At 45.5% G+C, this 17,865-nt stretch overlaps 1 protein-coding gene across 2 annotated transcripts in view; it reads left to right on the forward strand.

Annotated features, from left to right (window-relative positions):
• The window catches only part of LOC135377831 (uncharacterized), a 68,263-nt gene that overhangs the window by 39,866 nt on the left and 10,532 nt on the right, over positions 1–17,865 (forward strand). For both annotated transcript variants that reach the window (XM_064610533.1, XM_064610534.1), the window contains exons 22-24: positions 1,769–1,856; positions 13,624–13,785; positions 13,865–14,045. In XM_064610533.1, coding sequence (XP_064466603.1) covers positions 1,769–1,856; positions 13,624–13,785; positions 13,865–14,045 — 431 coding nt within the window. The remainder of the gene's footprint in view (positions 1–1,768; positions 1,857–13,623; positions 13,786–13,864; positions 14,046–17,865) is intronic.

Genomic DNA, 17,865 nt, shown 5'->3' on the forward strand with positions numbered 1-17,865 from the left:
GACGTGGTGATGCAAAATGTTAAAAGGGAAGAGAAAACATACATTACTATATTGACCAATATTGCTCAGTTTTATGATAGCCAAGTGTTTCAACCTTTGGTGCACCCTAGAGTTCAGATTTCAGTCTTTAGCTAGCCTATCTTTAAATTTATCCTCACCTGTGTCAAAATTCCATACATTCTTAAGGAAGTCTAGGCAGTCACAACATAGTTAGTAACCAACCGTAACTCCATTACGAAAAATGCCTCAGTATGGCCAACAAATGGGCTCTTTTTTCACTTGCTTGTACGAGGGGTGTTCAAGTCAAACCGGGAATTTCTGTCTCCTGAGTGTACAAATTGCTCGCGCTACTTCTTTTTCGTCATTTTCACACGCGACAGGCCTCCGCGTTCACCACATGGTGGTCCAAAGTTTGTGCAAAACAGAAGACACGTGCTGGACAAGATGGCCGACAACGAGGTGAGCGCGCACATCGAACAGCGAATTGTCATGAAGTTTCTCATGAATGAAGGTGTAAAGTCATCTGAAATTCACAGAAGACTTCAGGCTCAGTACGGCCACGATACACTTAGCCACAGCAAAGCGTTTGAGTGATGCAAACGGTTCCGAGACGGCAGTACATCAGTGCAAGACGATCCCGGCCAGGGCGGCTCAGAGCCCAGTGTCAGAGTTCCTGAGAACATCCAACTTGTGGAGCGCCTGATCCTCAAGGACCGACGGATAACATTTCTCGAACTGGCTCGAAAGACGGACCTTTTTGTGGGAACATTGAACACTATCATTCATGAACACCTCCAGTTTCGGAAAGTTAGTGCCCGTTGGGTCCCGAGGCAGCTCTCCGTGTTTGACCGGCAGAGAAGACTGGAAATCTCCCAAGAGCTAAGGTACCGTTTCGACACTGAAGGACAGCCGTTCCTTGATCGGATCATCACGTGCAATGAAATGTGGGTGCACCATTTCACTCCTGAGTCTAAACGCGCATCAAAACAGTGGAATCATACGGGCTCGCCAGCTCCCAAGAAGTTCCAAAGCACCCCGTCTGCGGGTAAGGTCATGGCCACGGTTTTCTAGGACAAGGCTGTTCATGTTGATTTTCTGCCCAGTGGTACCACCATCAATAGTGCATATTACTGCCATGTTCTCAGGGATGTGCATGAGGCGCTGAAGCAAAAGCGGCCGGGCCTCATCACCGAAGGAGTCCTCCTCCTACAGGACAAGGACAATGCACGCCCGCATACCGCGCAACTCACGACACGCACCTTACAGGAACTTGGCTGGGAGTTGCTGCCACATTTCCCCTTACAGTTCAGACCTCGCCCCCAGCGATTTCCATTCCCTTGGGGCCACTGAAGGCGTTCCTTGGGGGCCGCCACTTCAGCTACAACAATGAGGTCAAGAATGCGGTCCAATCATGGCTGCTGGCATCCAAGCCCTCGTGAAATGCTGGGACAAGTGCATTAGCGCAGCTGGAGATTACGTTGAAAAATAAAACTAATTTCTCACCTGTAAGTTCATTTTACTTTTGCGAAAAATGAAAAGTCCCGGTTTGACTTGAACACCCCTCGTACTTATGTTGCTTTATATTTTGCTGTCAACTAGCAAATCTATGAAAAACACAATGCACATCAATAAAACTTTGATTGCCATTGTAGGCTGTTGGAATGTACCAACATCATAGTGCTTCTGGTACAATATGCAAATTTGTTTATCTGCAATCTGTAACCATTTCATTTGTGTCAATATGTAACATGTTTTCACCTTGTTTCAGTACGAAGACCATTGTCTTCCGCAATCCTTCTGCAATTCCCATCAAAGCCAATGTTATGATACCCGAGCATCGCACTTCATGCTTCAAGGTGTGTATAGTACAGTACTACTACATAATTGTCCACGAGAAAGGTGTTCACGTTGCCACTTATACTTCTATTAATGTTCAGCAGATTGTACAGTGGTAGCAAGGTTGTTATAATGGTTGTGGCACTTGAAAGGAGTTCTCTTGAGTGGATGTACATGAGGCATCAGTTTGAGTTTTACAGTCACCAGGAAAATAGCCACGGAGAATTACATTAATACTTTCCTGGATTGACGTTCCTGTGAGGTCGGTGGTAGTGGACATTGTTGCTTTATCGCAAATGCGAGCTGATCAGCTGGTTTGGAAAAACGTATACTTGCTCTTTCTGTTGTCATCACTATAGCATGTGGGTATATAGGGTATATGGTGGGTATATATAAGATAGACAAATCCTGCCATATTTCAGAAGGTACACATCAAGCATGCCACATGAAGCGATCTAATCACATGGCTCGACCACCGTGGATCTCGTTAATTTCTTATTTTTAATTTTTTTGTACTAGTTGACACCGTAGAGAAACCAGTGCTCACAAAATATTTTTGCCCAGTTCGGAGGCATTTTCACGTTAGGTGGCGCTAAACGTCTGGGCGCCTTTGAAGGCATCTCCTCAGGAAACGGCTGAAGTTATTTCATGTCTGCAAATGACTGGTCGTAAAGGATTGCTCCTTCATTCTGTATAAAGAAACCCTCATGCTGATGCCTCTTTTATACCGTACTACAGATCTAGAAATCCACGTTTTCGCTGTTTGTTTGCTATTTTTTTCTGAGCCACTGCCTGCACGTAGGGACATGAAATTCGGTGAACGTGGAGTTGGTCACTTGATGAACATGGGAAAAAAATAATTCTCAGGCCGTAAAAGAAAAGCAAGAAGAAAGTTGTGAATTATGCAGAATTTGATAAGCTAGCTATATTGTTAGCTGAAAAAATTGACGTGGCCAACGCGATACGAGCATTTTGTCAACGCTAAAATGATGATGAATTTGTTCACTTGAACATGTAAACAAATTGGGAGGGTAGTTTTCTTGTTTTTTAGCAATGATTTTTTTTTTAGTAACAGAGTTGCTACATGAGAGCAACCTGCTGGTATATGATGTTGCCCCACTAAAACAAATAAATATACAGCGGCACCAGATTAGCAATACACTTTATTTGAGTGACGTCATTAGACGGACGAGGAGGAGTGACAACATGCTATCAGCAGTTAGGAAGAAGAAAAAGTAAATGTGATTACATTACAATTGTAAAACGATCACATTTGAAGCCATTTCGATGAGTGGAGCACCTAACGTTCCTTTGCCCGAATGTTGTACACCATGGCTGGAGTATATAATGACGTCACACGGACCTTCACTTTTCTCGTGGACAGGGGCTCGAAGCAATGAAAATCATGTGTGCCTGGTATAGCTTTGGCCATTTCATATCGTGCTTTCAAAGCAATCTACTTCTGTGACACACCAGTACAAGGCACCGACATTGGCAATATGTTTTGTAGGTATTCTTGAGCCCACAGGAAAGGGTCCTGGGAATTTAAAATTTGCTGTTCAAATGGTCTCTGAAGGCTATCCTTTGCCGCAGGTTGCTTCACTGTACCTCCAATCTCGTCACACGGTCCCTTTTCGTGCGATGTATGGAAGACGTTTCATGTCGCTGGAACCCCGAAATCTTCTTCGTGAAGGCACAAGTTTATGAAGCTCTGCTTATTATTGTATTGTGAAGCAGCAGCGTCAGAAAAATAGTGCAGCTTCCTGATATGGGGGTGAACAGCGAGGCGCCGTTCTATGAACATCTTCGGATAGAGATGTACAGATGTGTTGTCGTGTGCATACCTCGGCAAAACTCACTCATGAGCATGCTCACTCATGCTCACTCATGCTCATTTTGGCAAATGAGCGGAGCATGAGTGAGCGAACGGAAAGCCGGGGACGAGTGAGTGAGCATGAGTGAGCAAACAGAAAATTGAGCAGAGGATGAGTGAGCATGAATGAGCAAACAGAGAATTGAGCAGAGGATGAGTGAGCATGAATGAGCAAGCAGAGAATTGAGCAGAGGATGAGTGAGCATGAGTGAGCAAACACAGATTTGAGCGGATGATGAGTGAGCATGAGTGAGCAAGCGGCGAGTTGAGTGAGTGAGTGAGCAAGTGGCGAGTTGAGTGAGCATGAGTGAGCAAACAGCGAGTTCAGTGAGCATGTGTGAGGAAGATCTTCAGGAATACAACTATGTACTTGATTTCATCTCAGTTCCGGCAAGCCGGTCCCCTTTGGTCCTCCGATTTCATTGATTCTTTTTTATGCTAAAGCCACAGCTCTATGATGAACAGTGCCACTGGTCCGAAACTTGAGATCGCAGCAGTTGCCGAGAAAAAAATTGACGAGCGTGCCTGGGTGGCGTCGTGCGCTTCACAGAATCTTCCTCGGGTGGTACTTTGAGGCCGTCTCGTCCGCACCACGAACGCGCTAGAGGAGCGCGAATTTTTTTGCACGTTCTACAGATGCCGGACTACCACATAATTTTAAAAAACGGGCATTTCCTCTCACGAACTGTTCTATAAAAACTCGCGAAAACGCTCGTGAGCGCGATTTTGCGCACATTTTAAACTTTTATTACGGAAGAAGTACGCATGGTAGAATTACGAACTCCACACCAAATGAAAGATAATTAATTGCTCCCTCCAACGACGTATTACGCGTAAATGTGACTGTTACTGGAGCATAGGTAGAATTAGACGGACCATGCTCCCTCCGTGAAAATACGCGAAGTTCGTAGGTCAATTCCTCAAAAACCCCACCTTTAATCTTGGCAAAAAAAATTGCATGGAATCCTGATTACATTACCTTTCCAATGGTGTAAAATTTGTGTATTCTAAACGTTTAGAACCGAAATGCCAGCGCGCATAAGGATAGCATGCACAACGCGGCCATGCGGTTCCAACTCCGGCCACCCTCCGGCGTTTGTACTGATCGTCGACGAAGGGAACCTGGCTTTCATTACCTCCTGTGCCTGAGATGGGCATTTCGTGCCATATCGTATTTCGACTAAGGACAGGGTGCAAAGAACAAATGTTGCTGTCATGTTAAGTTCATGAGGAGAGCAGGTACAACGCGGCCCTACGGTTCCATCTTTCGTTCTAATCTTTTGTTTTCTGTTGACAGGCGCTTGAGATGTGGTCCGTATTTAACTACCTCGAAGCAGGGCAGCTGGCCTAATACATTGATACGCACAGAAGTACAGGAATAATACAACATTGCAAGACGGTAGAGTGGTTTATTTGGTGACTGGCTTTGCTATTGCTCACCTTTAGAGAGAATTTACGAAAGACACTAAAACAAGAGTAAAATATAGTTGCGGTGCATGGAAGAGCCATACATACATTTTAAATACAAAACACAGCTCTGAAAGGGGAATCGGGAACAAATGTCACCTATGTGTGAGCGGCATCACAAACTGATTCTGTTGGAAAACATAGATTTGTATGCACATTCTCGAAAACATCACCAGCCAGACGTAGTGTGTGGATCGTTCAACGTGCTGAAAACAACGCAGCTATGACCGAGGTTCAAACATGTCCTCGGCGGTTCTTGCTAGCTGAACTCCAGATACTGCATGACTTTCAGATGCTTTGTACCACACATGGCATGAACGGATCCCTGTCACTGGCCGAACCAGCTCCCATTCATCCTTTTTCGAATTTCGAAAGGCTGCAACCTGAGCCGACGGAATGTGCAGCAGTTCCGTGGCGTGTTCCTTCTTTTTGAGAGCGCACACAAAGTCTTCAGCGGTTTGAATAGCTTCAGCAGGTGGACATCGCAAGTTATCCAAGCTTGCGATATGTTTCAAAGAGCCCCCGACCCCATCGCACACATTTTTTCCATGGCCACTGGCAGAGAAAATCCATCGCTGTAACAAGTTGTTTTTTCCCATTTCATAGAGCTGGTACCTGTTCTTAAAGTGCGCTGCAGCACTGTCGGACACGTATACCACATGGGAAAACACGGGCAGGATGTCTTGTATAGCCTTGGTTATGTTTTGGAGGGCAAGAAGGGCATGTGTAGTATCGTGAGATAGGTCGTCACTCACTGTTGCAAAACTTTTTGTCGAAGACATGGTGGTTACAACACAGGTGAATAAGGATATTTGATCCGCCTTCCAATAGCGCCCTTGGACCTCACTTGAGAAGTTGACTCTCCAGTTTTCTGCAAAATCGAAGTGCATGCCGACATGTCTTGGATCCACGAAGGCCTTCTCATTCCAAATGGCGCTTCTTTGTTGTATATATATTCATGCTTGGTGTACAGAGCAGCACATTTTCTGACCGCCTTCAGGAATACCGATGCCTTTAGCGTCTTCCTAATGAGGTCACCAGATTCCCAGAGAGCCATATCAACGTCGTCGGCACGGTCCATCCTTAGCTTCTGTAGGTTGTTCCTTTTGGCCCCTTGACAACTGCGACACTCTTGCAAAAAGCATGTCCTTTGTGGCTCGGGACATACAGACATCGCATTCAGTTGTTCTCTGCTTAGCTGGATGGATGACGCACTGTTTATGGCGGCGATGATCAAATCAAAGTTTGCGCAGTACAAACACACGCTCTGTTCCGGACGTGGGTCTGTGCGAACCCACTTAGGCCGAAGTGTGTACAACTTCGTCAGTCCTATATTGATGTCCGGATGAGCGCTCTTGAGCAGGCTAAACGTTTCCCGTATTGAACGAGTCATAAAGCACTATGCAACAGCGACTCTCTTCCCTCTTTTTTGTTGGGACTTTGGACAGAACAGTCCTTTTCGTCTTCAAGATAGTACCGGAGTGCAACCTGTACGTCGTTCTCGCTGACAGGATGCCCCCATAATTGTCCGGCATAGCCCACACTCCCTGCTTCCCTCTCAGACTTTTTGATTTTTCTATCACATATTTCGTCGCATCCGGGATCAGTCCTACTATTTCTTTTTTCGTCATGTTTTCAGGAAGAAGCGTAAGAATCTGGCATCTTTCTTGATTGGAGGTGCACTTCTGATAAGCGGTCCTGATGTTGCGCAAAAGGATAGAACATCTCGTGCAGTCTGTTCCGGATGTGGTCGGTTCGTCTACGTCATATGCATCACGTATTCTGCGGCTTATTGACCTGCTCAATGCGTCGCCAACTTCTCTCCGTTTCCGTGACGCATACGACCCTTTTGAGAGATCCCGGCTGCCACAGCGGAGTTACGTCTATATTTGCCGTCGAAATACTTTTATTAATTTCTTGAATAATGTCCTCACTCTGAACATAGTCTGTGCAACAGATAGAGCAACGGGCGAGGACTGCGATAGGTCACTAATTGCTGAACGAAAGCGCGCAGCACAATTCTTACATAGTTGGTCCTCACCGCTGACTTCATCACGTCGCTCAGGGTCGAGAAGCGCCTTCAGCGCGACGATGTCAAGGCTTCACACAGTAGTGAATCCACTCTGGCGAAGAATCCTTTTCCGATGTCGACGTGCATAATCGGCACAAAACGCACGTTCCTCACTATAAATGTTCCGAGCCATGGAGATGACTTCCAACGCTGACGAACCCAAAGTTATTCAGACACCTCACTCATCCGCTGCATCGTCGACGGCAGGTCCGTGCATTATTGGCCACACGCGGCGACCAAATGAACCTGTCCACACCGCAGCAAGGACATTTTTGTTAGGAAGTCTGGCGTCTGGTGTCCCCAGTGCGGGTTTGTTTATTACTTATAATCCGTATGCACATCCGGCAAAGGCGATGGGACGCGGGCACAAAGTTTGGGTGAAAGAGAATATAGCCTCCGCGTCACGCAACCTGATACCAAAGTTTCTTCTTTGCAGCCTGTCCGTAGTCGAAATACGATATGGCATTAAATCTCCATCATAGGCACAACAGGTGATGAAATGGAGTGTAGCATAGATACGTGGAAGTCAGGTTCCCTCAGTCGACGATCAGTACAAACGCCGAAGGGTGGCCGTAGTTGGAACCGCATGGCCGCGTTGTACATGCTCTCTTTATGCGCGCTGGCATTTCGGTTCTAAACTTTTAGAATACACAAATTTTACACCATTGGAAAGGTAATATAATCAGGATTCCATGCATTTTTTTTGACAAAATTAAAGGTGGGGTTTTTGAGGAATTGACCTACGAACTTCGCGTATTTTCACGGAGGGAGCATGGTTCGTCTCATTCTACCTATTCTACAGTAACACTCGCATTTATGCGTAATACGTCGTTGGAATGAGCAATTAATTATCTTTCATTTGGTGCAGAGTTCGTAATTCTACCATGCGTACTTCTTCCGTAATAAAAGTTTAAAATGTGCGCAAAATCGCGCTCACGAGCGTTTTCGCGATTTTTTATAGAACAGTTCGTGAGAGGAAATGTCCGTTTTTTAAAATGATGTGGTAGTCCGGCATCTGTAGAACGCGCAAAAAAATTCGCGCTCCTCTAGCGCGTTCGTGGTGCGGACAAGACGGCCTCAAATTACCACCCGAGGAAGATTCTGTGAAGCGCACGACGCCACCCAGGCACGCTCGTCAATTTTTTTCCCGGCAACTGCTGCGATCTCAAGTTTCGGACCAGTGGCACTGTTCATCATAGAGGTGTGGCTTTAGCATAAAAAAGAATCAACGAAATCGGAGGACCAAAGGGGACCGGCTTGCCTGAACTGAGATGAAATCGCTTTTCATCTCTCCTATCATTAGTTGCAGGTGTCTCTCGATAATTTTAACAAATGAATAAGAGTACGGGACTTCACTGTTGCATAGTCTAGAAAACCTCGTCATAAACATTGGGGAGTGAGGCTAACACCCCTCCATGACGGAAGTGCACGCAACCCCCTTAATTAAATACAATCATGGAAGTCGCTGCAACGCCCTCTCCGTAGGCGATGGTGTCAGAGTCCGAGCACCATTTTACTCCCTTTTGACTCTCTTTTTCATAAGCGTGTAGCCCATTACATTTTTGGTGATAAGCGTCCTGCATCAGGGGCGTAACCAGAAAAAAAACAGGAACGTTTATATGGGAGGGGAGGGGTTTCTCTCTCTCTCTCTTACCTCTCCGAAATGTACTACCAAAGGTGCGGTTTCGAGAGACGGCTTCAGCCCCCCCCCCCCTTTGTCGCTACTCCTCTGTCCTGCATTGCTCTATAACCTGTATCCCGCAAGATTACCACCGCCCCAACAGGAGCGATATCTCCCGAGTTCCGACCACGGCCCTCGTACGTACATGTAATACAAGTTTTCCTGTGCAGGTGAGCATGAGTGAGCATCCTGAAGAAGGTGAGCATGAGTGAGCGAGCGATGAACATGTGAGTGTGCATGAGTGAGTGGGCAATGAGCTCAGCTGCCTGTGAGTGAGCATGAGTGGGCGAGGGATGAGCTCAGCTGCCGTTGAGTGAGCATGAGTGAGCGAGCGATGAGCTGAGCTACCGTTGATTGAGCATGAGTGAGCGAGCAATGAGCTGAGCTTCCAGTGAGTGAGCATGAGTGAGCGGGCGATGAGCTGAGCTGCCGGTGAGTGAGCATGAGTGAGCGGGCGATGAGCTGATCTGCCGGTGAGTGAGCATGAGTGAGCGGGCGATGAGCTGAGCTGCCGGTGAGTGAGCATGAGTGAGCGGGCGATGAGCTGAGCTGCCGGTGAGTGAGCATGAGTGAGCGGGCGATGAGCTGATCTGCCGGTGAGTCAGCATGAGTGAGCGGGCGATGAGCTGAGCTGCCGGTGAGTGAGCATGAGTGAGCGGGCAGTGAGCTGAGCTGCCGGTGAGTGAGCATGAGTGAGCGGGCAATGAGTCGAGTTGCTGGTGAGTGAGCATGAGTGAGCGGCGGTCCAAAGTGCCGACCTCTGGTCGTGTGTGAGCAACTCTGATATAACAACGTAAGACAAGGGTTGCAATGCATCATGTGTTTGGACTCTAACATACTACGACCGGGTGTACTGTCGCCTGCAAGATGTTACAGTAGAAAGATTGCGGGGAAATCTATGCAAGGAAGGTTTAGTTTTCCGAAAAGTCAAGCTGCACGATCGCTTCATCCTGAGGAAGTTCAGCTTTTAGTAGTTTCAGGTAAGCAGACTGCGACGAGCTTATGAAATGATTCCTCTTGAGGGCTTGCAGTGCATGCAGAAGATTAGTAGTACAACAAATGTTTGAAGCAGTGTGCAGTCACAAGACGCCCGAAACGTGATAGTGTCCAGGAACTCCGATATTCGCTGCAGCTTTTCATTCAACTTGTTCTGGACAGCTGGCACCCCGGGTAGCCGCTACATAGAGAGAGCGACCAGGCCCGTCGCTGGATGCAGTCTACCTGGCTGGATTACGCCGCTGGTATCTTTACTGTGTTTATTTGTTGCCACCACGTACTGAGATTGACGTCTGAGAAGTCTGGGGTGTATGAGATGTAATATTGATTTGTTAAGCGTTGTCATGCTATAGGTCCAGAAAATCGGCATGTGGAACGGAAAAGCCATAACTGAAGTGCTACCAAATTTAAAAAAATCATTGCTAAAAAACAAGAAAAAGTACTCTCCCAATTTTTCTATATGTTCAAGTGGACACATTCATCATCACGTTAGCGTTGACAGAATGCTCGTATCGTGTTGGCCACGTAGATTTTTTCAACTACCAATACAGCTAATTTATTAAATTCTGTATAATGCACAATTTGTTTTCTTGCTTTTCTTTGATCTCCTGAGAAATAATTTTCTTTTCCTTTTTTTTTCCACGTGTTCATCAAGTGACCAGCTCCACGTCTCTCAAATTTGATGTCCCTACATACAGGCAGTCACTCAGAAAAATATAGCAAACATACACCGAAAACCTGGATTTCTAGGTCTACGGTACCGTACGAAGGAGGCATTACCATGAGTTTCTTTATATAGAATGAAAGAGAAATCCTTTAGGACCACTCCGACGTTTACAGACGCGAAATACCTTTAGCCGTTTTCCGAGGAGAAGCCTTCAAAGGCACCTCACTTTTAGGCGAACCCCAGATGTTTAGCGCCACCTAACGTGAAAATGCCTCCGAATTTGGCGAAAATGTTTTGTGAGTGTTGGTTTCTCTACAGTGTCAACCAGTAAAAAAACATTGAACGAGATCTGTGGTAGTCGCGCCACGTGATTGGATCGCTTCATGTGGAATGACCCATGTGGCATGCTTGAGGTGTGTACCTTCTGAAATATGGTGAGATTTATCTTCCAGATTGCCCTGGTATGTAATAAAATTCACATTGCATGTAATTTTGCATAAATATTGAAGTGTCACAACTTCTTGTTAGAAGTTCTTGCAAGTTCAGTGCTAAGTAACATACAGGTTCATTTTCTTTTGTGGCTGCTATGATGTTAGAGATATTGCTCATCACAAAACACAGTATCTGTGTTTCTCGGATGCAGTCCCATGACAAAGGGCACCTAAGTCAGGCCGTGGGGCCCAAAGCACTTATGTTGTGGCATAAGTAAGCATGATATTGGAAGGGTTTTTGATGCAGTTAGGAGAATAGGGAATGTAGTGGTTCAGTCAAATATCAGCCTAAATATCAGCAACGTCAGTCAGCCCTGGCACACTGGCTAGCTAGAACTTCTTTGCAGTGGGAGTACTTTACTGCTTTGAAGCACACGTTGCTGAAAGGAGGTCGAGCTGGTGACACACAACAGCACTGATCTCCATTTCGCTCAGCAGCGCCATCTGAAATGTGGCTCGAAAGTACTGTACTCATGAACATTCATGAGGTCTTTATAGACTGCAATTACTAAATTAGCTGCAAATGGCTTTCTAACTATCTGTTAAATAATTAAAACCTACAAGTCACACATTCTTATTTTCAAGTGGCATGGTCTAATAATCGTCGTCTGGTTCTGCGTTCGAGGCTATGCCTTTTGGTCCGTAAAGGAGATAAGCAATCTCCTCTTCCAGAAAGGCCCACTTGTGAAAGCGAGTATCTCCTTTACCGTGTGTCATGGGAAGCAAACGCCGTTCGGAAGGGTGTCCTCCTCTAGAAAGGCCTTTAGGCTGCCCATGTGTCCGGGTTATAAGACGTTATAAGCAAAATCTGTTCCTTGGTTGTGGTAGTCTGGTGGAATGTCATGCAAGAAATGTTAGCGTAACACATCTTCAGAGTACAGAGCATAAGTTTGATCTTCGGCATGCAGATTTCACTTCACATTTTTTTTGTACAGCTTGCACCACACTGACATATACACTCCATAAGTGCACACATTACTTTGCAATGAAGGACGTCAACTTTCACATGCTGTTTGCTCAAACGTATACAGGGTGTCCCAGAAAATGTGTCATTGAATTATAATAAAAAAACTACGCCACCTAGAATCATGCGGTCAACGGCCTTTGTTCTTATTAGGTTTTTGCCACCTTGTAAAGTTAATGTCATGTACCCCAAGTTTAATTATGCAAATATTTGCCAACTGAACTCAGAAATTTGCCAAGGGAAGGTCACTTTTTTACCCCACCAATATGAAGAGCGCGCCCAATTCACTCAAATTCATGATAATTGGCAGTGATATTCACGAGCTATCCAATCGGAAAAAATAGCCGAATATCATGCTTTTCGGAGCACCGGACCATAACGCGCGATGTCTTTCTGAGCGCAATCGCTCGCAGTCCGACAAAAGGATGTTCCGAAGCCAGCCCACAGAGTGATAGTAAAAAAAGTAACAGTTCCTAAAATTGGGAGAGGGAAAGCATTATCCCAGCGAAAGTCAGACGTGATAAGCCATGCCTGCGTTATCTCTTTCTGCGATGCTGGGGTGGGCTGGGTTTCCAACCTCCTTTCGTCGGACTGACACAAATTGCGCTGAAAAATTCATCGTACGCTATTCTATGCGACCTCCGTAGTGCATGATGTTCGGCTATTTTTTCCAATGGGATAGCTCCTGAATATCCCTGTCAATTATCATTAATTTGAGTAAATTAGACACGCTCTTCACATTGGTGGAGTAAAAAAGTGACCTTTACTAGGCAAATTTCCGACTTAAGCTCGCAAAAATTTACATAATTAAACTTAGGTCACACGACATTCACATGAGGAGGTGGCAAAAACCCAGTAAGAACAAATACCGTTGACCGCATGACTCTAGGTGGTGTAGTTTTTTTATTATACTGTAATTCAATTACACGTTTTCTGGGACACCCTGTATGTCAAAGTGGTGAGAGGAAGCTCACATATTGGGGATCGCACGCTGGAATATCTTAAGCAAGTGCAGTACTTTGGTGGCAATGGTGAGATTCGATATCTTGCTCATAATCTGCATTTCACACAATATATTTCATGCTGAATGTTGTCATAGTTATGTGCTTCAGTAGAGATGGTTTTGACTGGGAACTGTGTGTCACTTCAGTTAAGTTTGTTCATGGTCAGGAGGACACAATCTATCCCAGAATAAGGCACAATCTATCCCAGGCATTTTACCCGAAGACTAGCAATGCACTACATTTATTTACAGTGACAGGTAACTGAGTTACACAGTGTTGGCCAGAGAGCATCTGTCTCTCTCAAGGCTGTGGTTAGCTTTTAAGCCATCCCGAAATAAGGATACGTCCTTGCATCTCACTCACTCATTGTGGAGTACACAAAGAGTGAGTGTCCTTGGGCCAGCATTCCCATGGCCCTCAGAACTATTACTTACCTTTAGTTCGAAACTGATTCTCCGAGAGCCCATGAGAAGAACACTCGACACCTTCACTGTTCCTTTAATGACACTGCCCTGTAGTAAGCAGTTGTAGAAAGTATTGTACAAGCATAACAAAATCAACCCTCTTTTTCAGGTTTTTGTGAGAGGAGAAAGCACCCCTTGTCACATGGTGTCTGTATGCTTGCAACCAAGAAAAAGCATAGAAATTTCTGTTTCTTTTTGCCCAACTGTTGTTTGTTTTCTTCAATCACGGCTTCTGATCCGTGGCCAAAGTCCTGACGTTATCAACAACAGTGTAAGTTGCTGTTTTCTAGCAGCAAATACTTATTTCTAATTTTTATCAGTATTTTTATGAAATCATGTGGATCTCATAGGTTCCTCTTTTTGGATTTGGTGGCAAAATGCAAGTCAGCTTGTTGGGGCTTAATACCCTTGGACAAAGTGGCTACATTGTAGATTTGGGCTTAGTTCCTGAACGCCAAGCAGTCGGCCGTGAATTTACAGTTTTCAATGCGGGTGACTGGGATTGCTTTGTGATGTTCACATTTGCTAAAGGTGAGCTAGAGTTGCGTCTGCGGTTTACACAGCTGAGCTGTTAACCCAAAGTGTTTGAATCACCTTTGTTGCTTTGGTTTACAAACAGACAGCATCACCTTGCATGCTGACTTCTGCAACCGAAACTTCTTCGGATGTCGAGAGCCTCTGTGCTTCTACTCTTTCGATTGCTCTCTTGTCTCAGGTTCATATTAATGAATCAATGTTTCATCAAAAATGCTGCAGAATGGCCTGAGAACCAACAACTAGATTGCAATTCTGATCTGAGTTTTCGCATGTCCGGCATTTCTTTGATAACAAAACCAACCCGTTCTCTCAACACCCCGAGAACCCCAGCAATTTTTTTGCCAGAGATTCAACTATCTTCCATAATTAAAGTGTGCACTGCTCACTGACTGAGGTCTTCCTGGGTGGCCCTCGTTCTTGGTACTGAAATGTCCCGTTCTGAACCGGGCATCCCAATTCTTCACTGTGGCATAGGATGGGCATTTGTCACCTATAGTTTGTTCCATAGAATAGACGTTCCATGATAAAAGCACTTAAATAATACAGACGACGAAGAGCAGGTGAGGTTGAACCCTGTTGTAAAATTAAACACAAAGACCAGTTTGTAAGATGCAGCTCTGATGAAATTCCGCTTTCGTGCGGGAGCTCGTATGTGGACCAGACTAGGCGATGCGTAAACACAAGGCTTCGGGAACACAGGTACAACATGACCGCCAGATCCGAAATGCTGTACACGCACGTAGTTGATCGCGGCTGCAGTGTTTTGTTTTGTAATACTCAGATAAGAGCAAAGTTTAAAGATAGTAGGGAACTGGAGATTTGGGAGGCTTTTCTGATTGTGGAGGGAAAGAAGTGTGTTAGCATGACGTCTATTGAACTGACTGAATGAAAGGTAATTTGTAAGGGGTTTTAAGCTGTATATCCGTTTTGAACAAACTGTTGTTAGTGTGCTATCCGTGTGTGTCGTCTAATCTTAGTCGTCTGTGTTCTTTTCGTGCTCTTATCATGGAACATCAATATCAGCAGGCCCAAGCCGACACATTGTGTCCATTGAATAGATTTCTTTTGCTTTCTTGCCCTGTAGAAACAATAACTTCATCACATTGAACTCTCTATTTCGTAGCTGGTGCGTGCCAATGTAAACAAAGTAGCAAGCATGTCCTTTATTCTCAGCAGTGGACAGCTGGGTGATTCCATCTCAACTCAGGCAGGGTGGTCTGGACACCATCACTGATTTCTTTTGAAAAAATATATATTGTACCACAACACGCATAGACACAGGAGCAATAAATATTTCTGCTCTATGTATTGTGGTGTACCAGAAGAAAAATCAGAAAGAAATTGACTCAGCGGCGGGGCTCCCTGACGGAGCGACTTTGACATTTTGTTCCTCGCCCGCGGATGGTCCCAAACTATAGATTTTTTTTGTGCAATGTGTCAGGTACAATGGCTTTCAGCGTGCGTAAACAGTACGGGTCAATTATATTTTGATCTTGAATTAAAAATAGCCAAAGTTGCAACAAAATTCAGATTTTGCTCATATATTTGTCTTTGTACTGTACTCCTCCTATACACGCCATTGAGATATGTGAGGTACCGGCGTGTAGGTCAAAGTGTGCTCTTTAAATCGGTGTCAAATTTACATGCCTGTACCTTGCCCGTTTTCGGCAAGGCGGTGTAGAGTAGAGCTATGCTTTCAAAAATCGGGTTTTTTGGACTCTAATTTCTCAAAAACCCCACCTCCGATCTCCTTCATATTTTATAGTTACATAGCCCAGGCTTTGACCTACACGTGTTCGCAAAACTGAAGGTTCCCTCTCAGCACAACTCGCGATAGCGCGCGACAAAGGTGGAGTGCGGAACACACGATGTACAGGGTTCGCCAAGATAAACTTCGGGGTTTGTAACGAAGATAAAACAAATTAGAACAGTGTCGGAAAGCCAAAGTAGATGTTAGAAGACGTATTATGCCCCAAAATTTTATGTCGACAATGCCGCTTTGTCCGTTTCTCGGTGGATAAATCGTGAAAATTAAAAAATCGCTGCTGCCTAAACGGCTATACTCGTGTTTCAGCTTCTTTCCGTCAGATGGCGAAACGGTTGAACGCGACGTTGCAGAGTACGATTCTGCATTCAGTTCCATTTGTTCAGATTTCGATGTCGTCTCCAACGCCGCGTTCGACCGTTTCGCCATCTGATGGAAAGGAGCTGAAACACAGGTATAGCCGACTAGGCAGCGGCGGTTTTCTAATTTTCACGATTTATCCACAGAGGAACGGACCAAATGGCAGTATCGACATAAAATTTTGGGCCATAATACATCCTCTAACACCTACTTTAGCTTTCCGACACTGTTCTTATTTGTTTTATCTCCGTTACAAACCCCGAAGTTTATCTTGGCGAACCCTGTACATCTCGACCGGGAAAATCAGCCAGAGAGTTAACAAGATTAGTGGCGTCTGCTATTGCTGACGTCTCCGGCCTTGAATGGCAGAGCTCAGGATACAGACCTACCGCAAATCCCGTCTTAGCATTACATTTTGAGTCCTTCCGAGTCCTTTTTCCCATAGTCGAACCTCAATGCAGTTCAGTTGAAGTTTAGCGACGTTCTGAGCCGGTGGCTTGTGTTTCCGACATGAACACCAAGTACAGTATGGATCGTGTGTACTGTACCGACCATGCCAAGAGACACAAGTCGAAAGTACGTTTTCCAAAGAATTTCCGTCGTGTGTCATCGCTCGGTGACCAGCTATTGAAATGTGTATTGAGAACGGAACAGTTCTGTGCTGTGTGAGAGACAGACTTCCTGTGCTACAGATGCTTCCAGTTCTTCAGCAAGAAAGCGTCCGACGTTAGCGCACTCGACGTCCCATGCAGCTCGGCGGATACGAGTTTCGTCGACCAAGGTGAAGTGGTGGATAGTCTAAACTTGACCGTGAGCACTAGCTTTGAGAGTGTTTCCCCTCTGAAGCCACCATCCGCGGTCAGCGAGCGGTTACGACTATCGTATGGGAAATGGAAGCATACGGAGATCGTAGGCGCCTTCAGCAAAGACGTTGGTAAGAAAATTTCTGCCGTCTATGGCACTACGCTCTCTGATAGCCAAGGTGCGTCATGCTGTTTTTGGCCAGAATGGATAGAGCACATACGTTTGGCATTGCGATCCACTCCTTCATACCAGGAAAGGGTGCCGCTTGTTGACGCTGTTGCCAGCAAATTTGCCAAGGAAGGATAATTGAGCTGGTACCAGAGGCCACAAAACATTTGGTCGACAGAGCAAGGAAACTTCACGCAGAAGTTGGCGTGTACGCAAGACTCGACCCATATGCCGGACACCCTCTGAAAAAAGAAGACGTTGACCTAGCTTTATGCTACTACACCGATGATCATCTTGACTGTTCGATGCAAAGCCTGGAAAAGCGAGATGTAGTCTCTGTATGGATTGAAGGGAGGAAAGTGTACCACGCAAAACGGTACATGACAAGGTCCATCAGAGAAACATACAGAAAATTCCGTATAGCTCATCCAAACACAACAGTGGGTCCTACAAAATTTTATTCACTTCGACCAAAGTGGGTGAAATGTTCCCCGTACAGAGAAAAATGCCTCTGCAATTATTGCGCGAATTTTGCACTCTGTCTCACAACAGTCAACAATGCCTCAGCCGTGGACCTCACGCCGAGTGGAGTGGGATCGTTTTTTCTTTGCGTGGAGGCCCTCAACGCGTTGCCTGCTCCGTGAGTGTGAGAACTGCAGAAGCAAGTGTGGCTTAAGCTTGGAAAGTCTGTCCATTGACGAAGATGATGAAGTGACA

The sequence above is a fragment of the Ornithodoros turicata genome, chromosome 1, assembly GCF_037126465.1.
Source record: "Ornithodoros turicata isolate Travis chromosome 1, ASM3712646v1, whole genome shotgun sequence".
NCBI lineage: Eukaryota > Metazoa > Arthropoda > Arachnida > Ixodida > Argasidae > Ornithodoros > Ornithodoros turicata.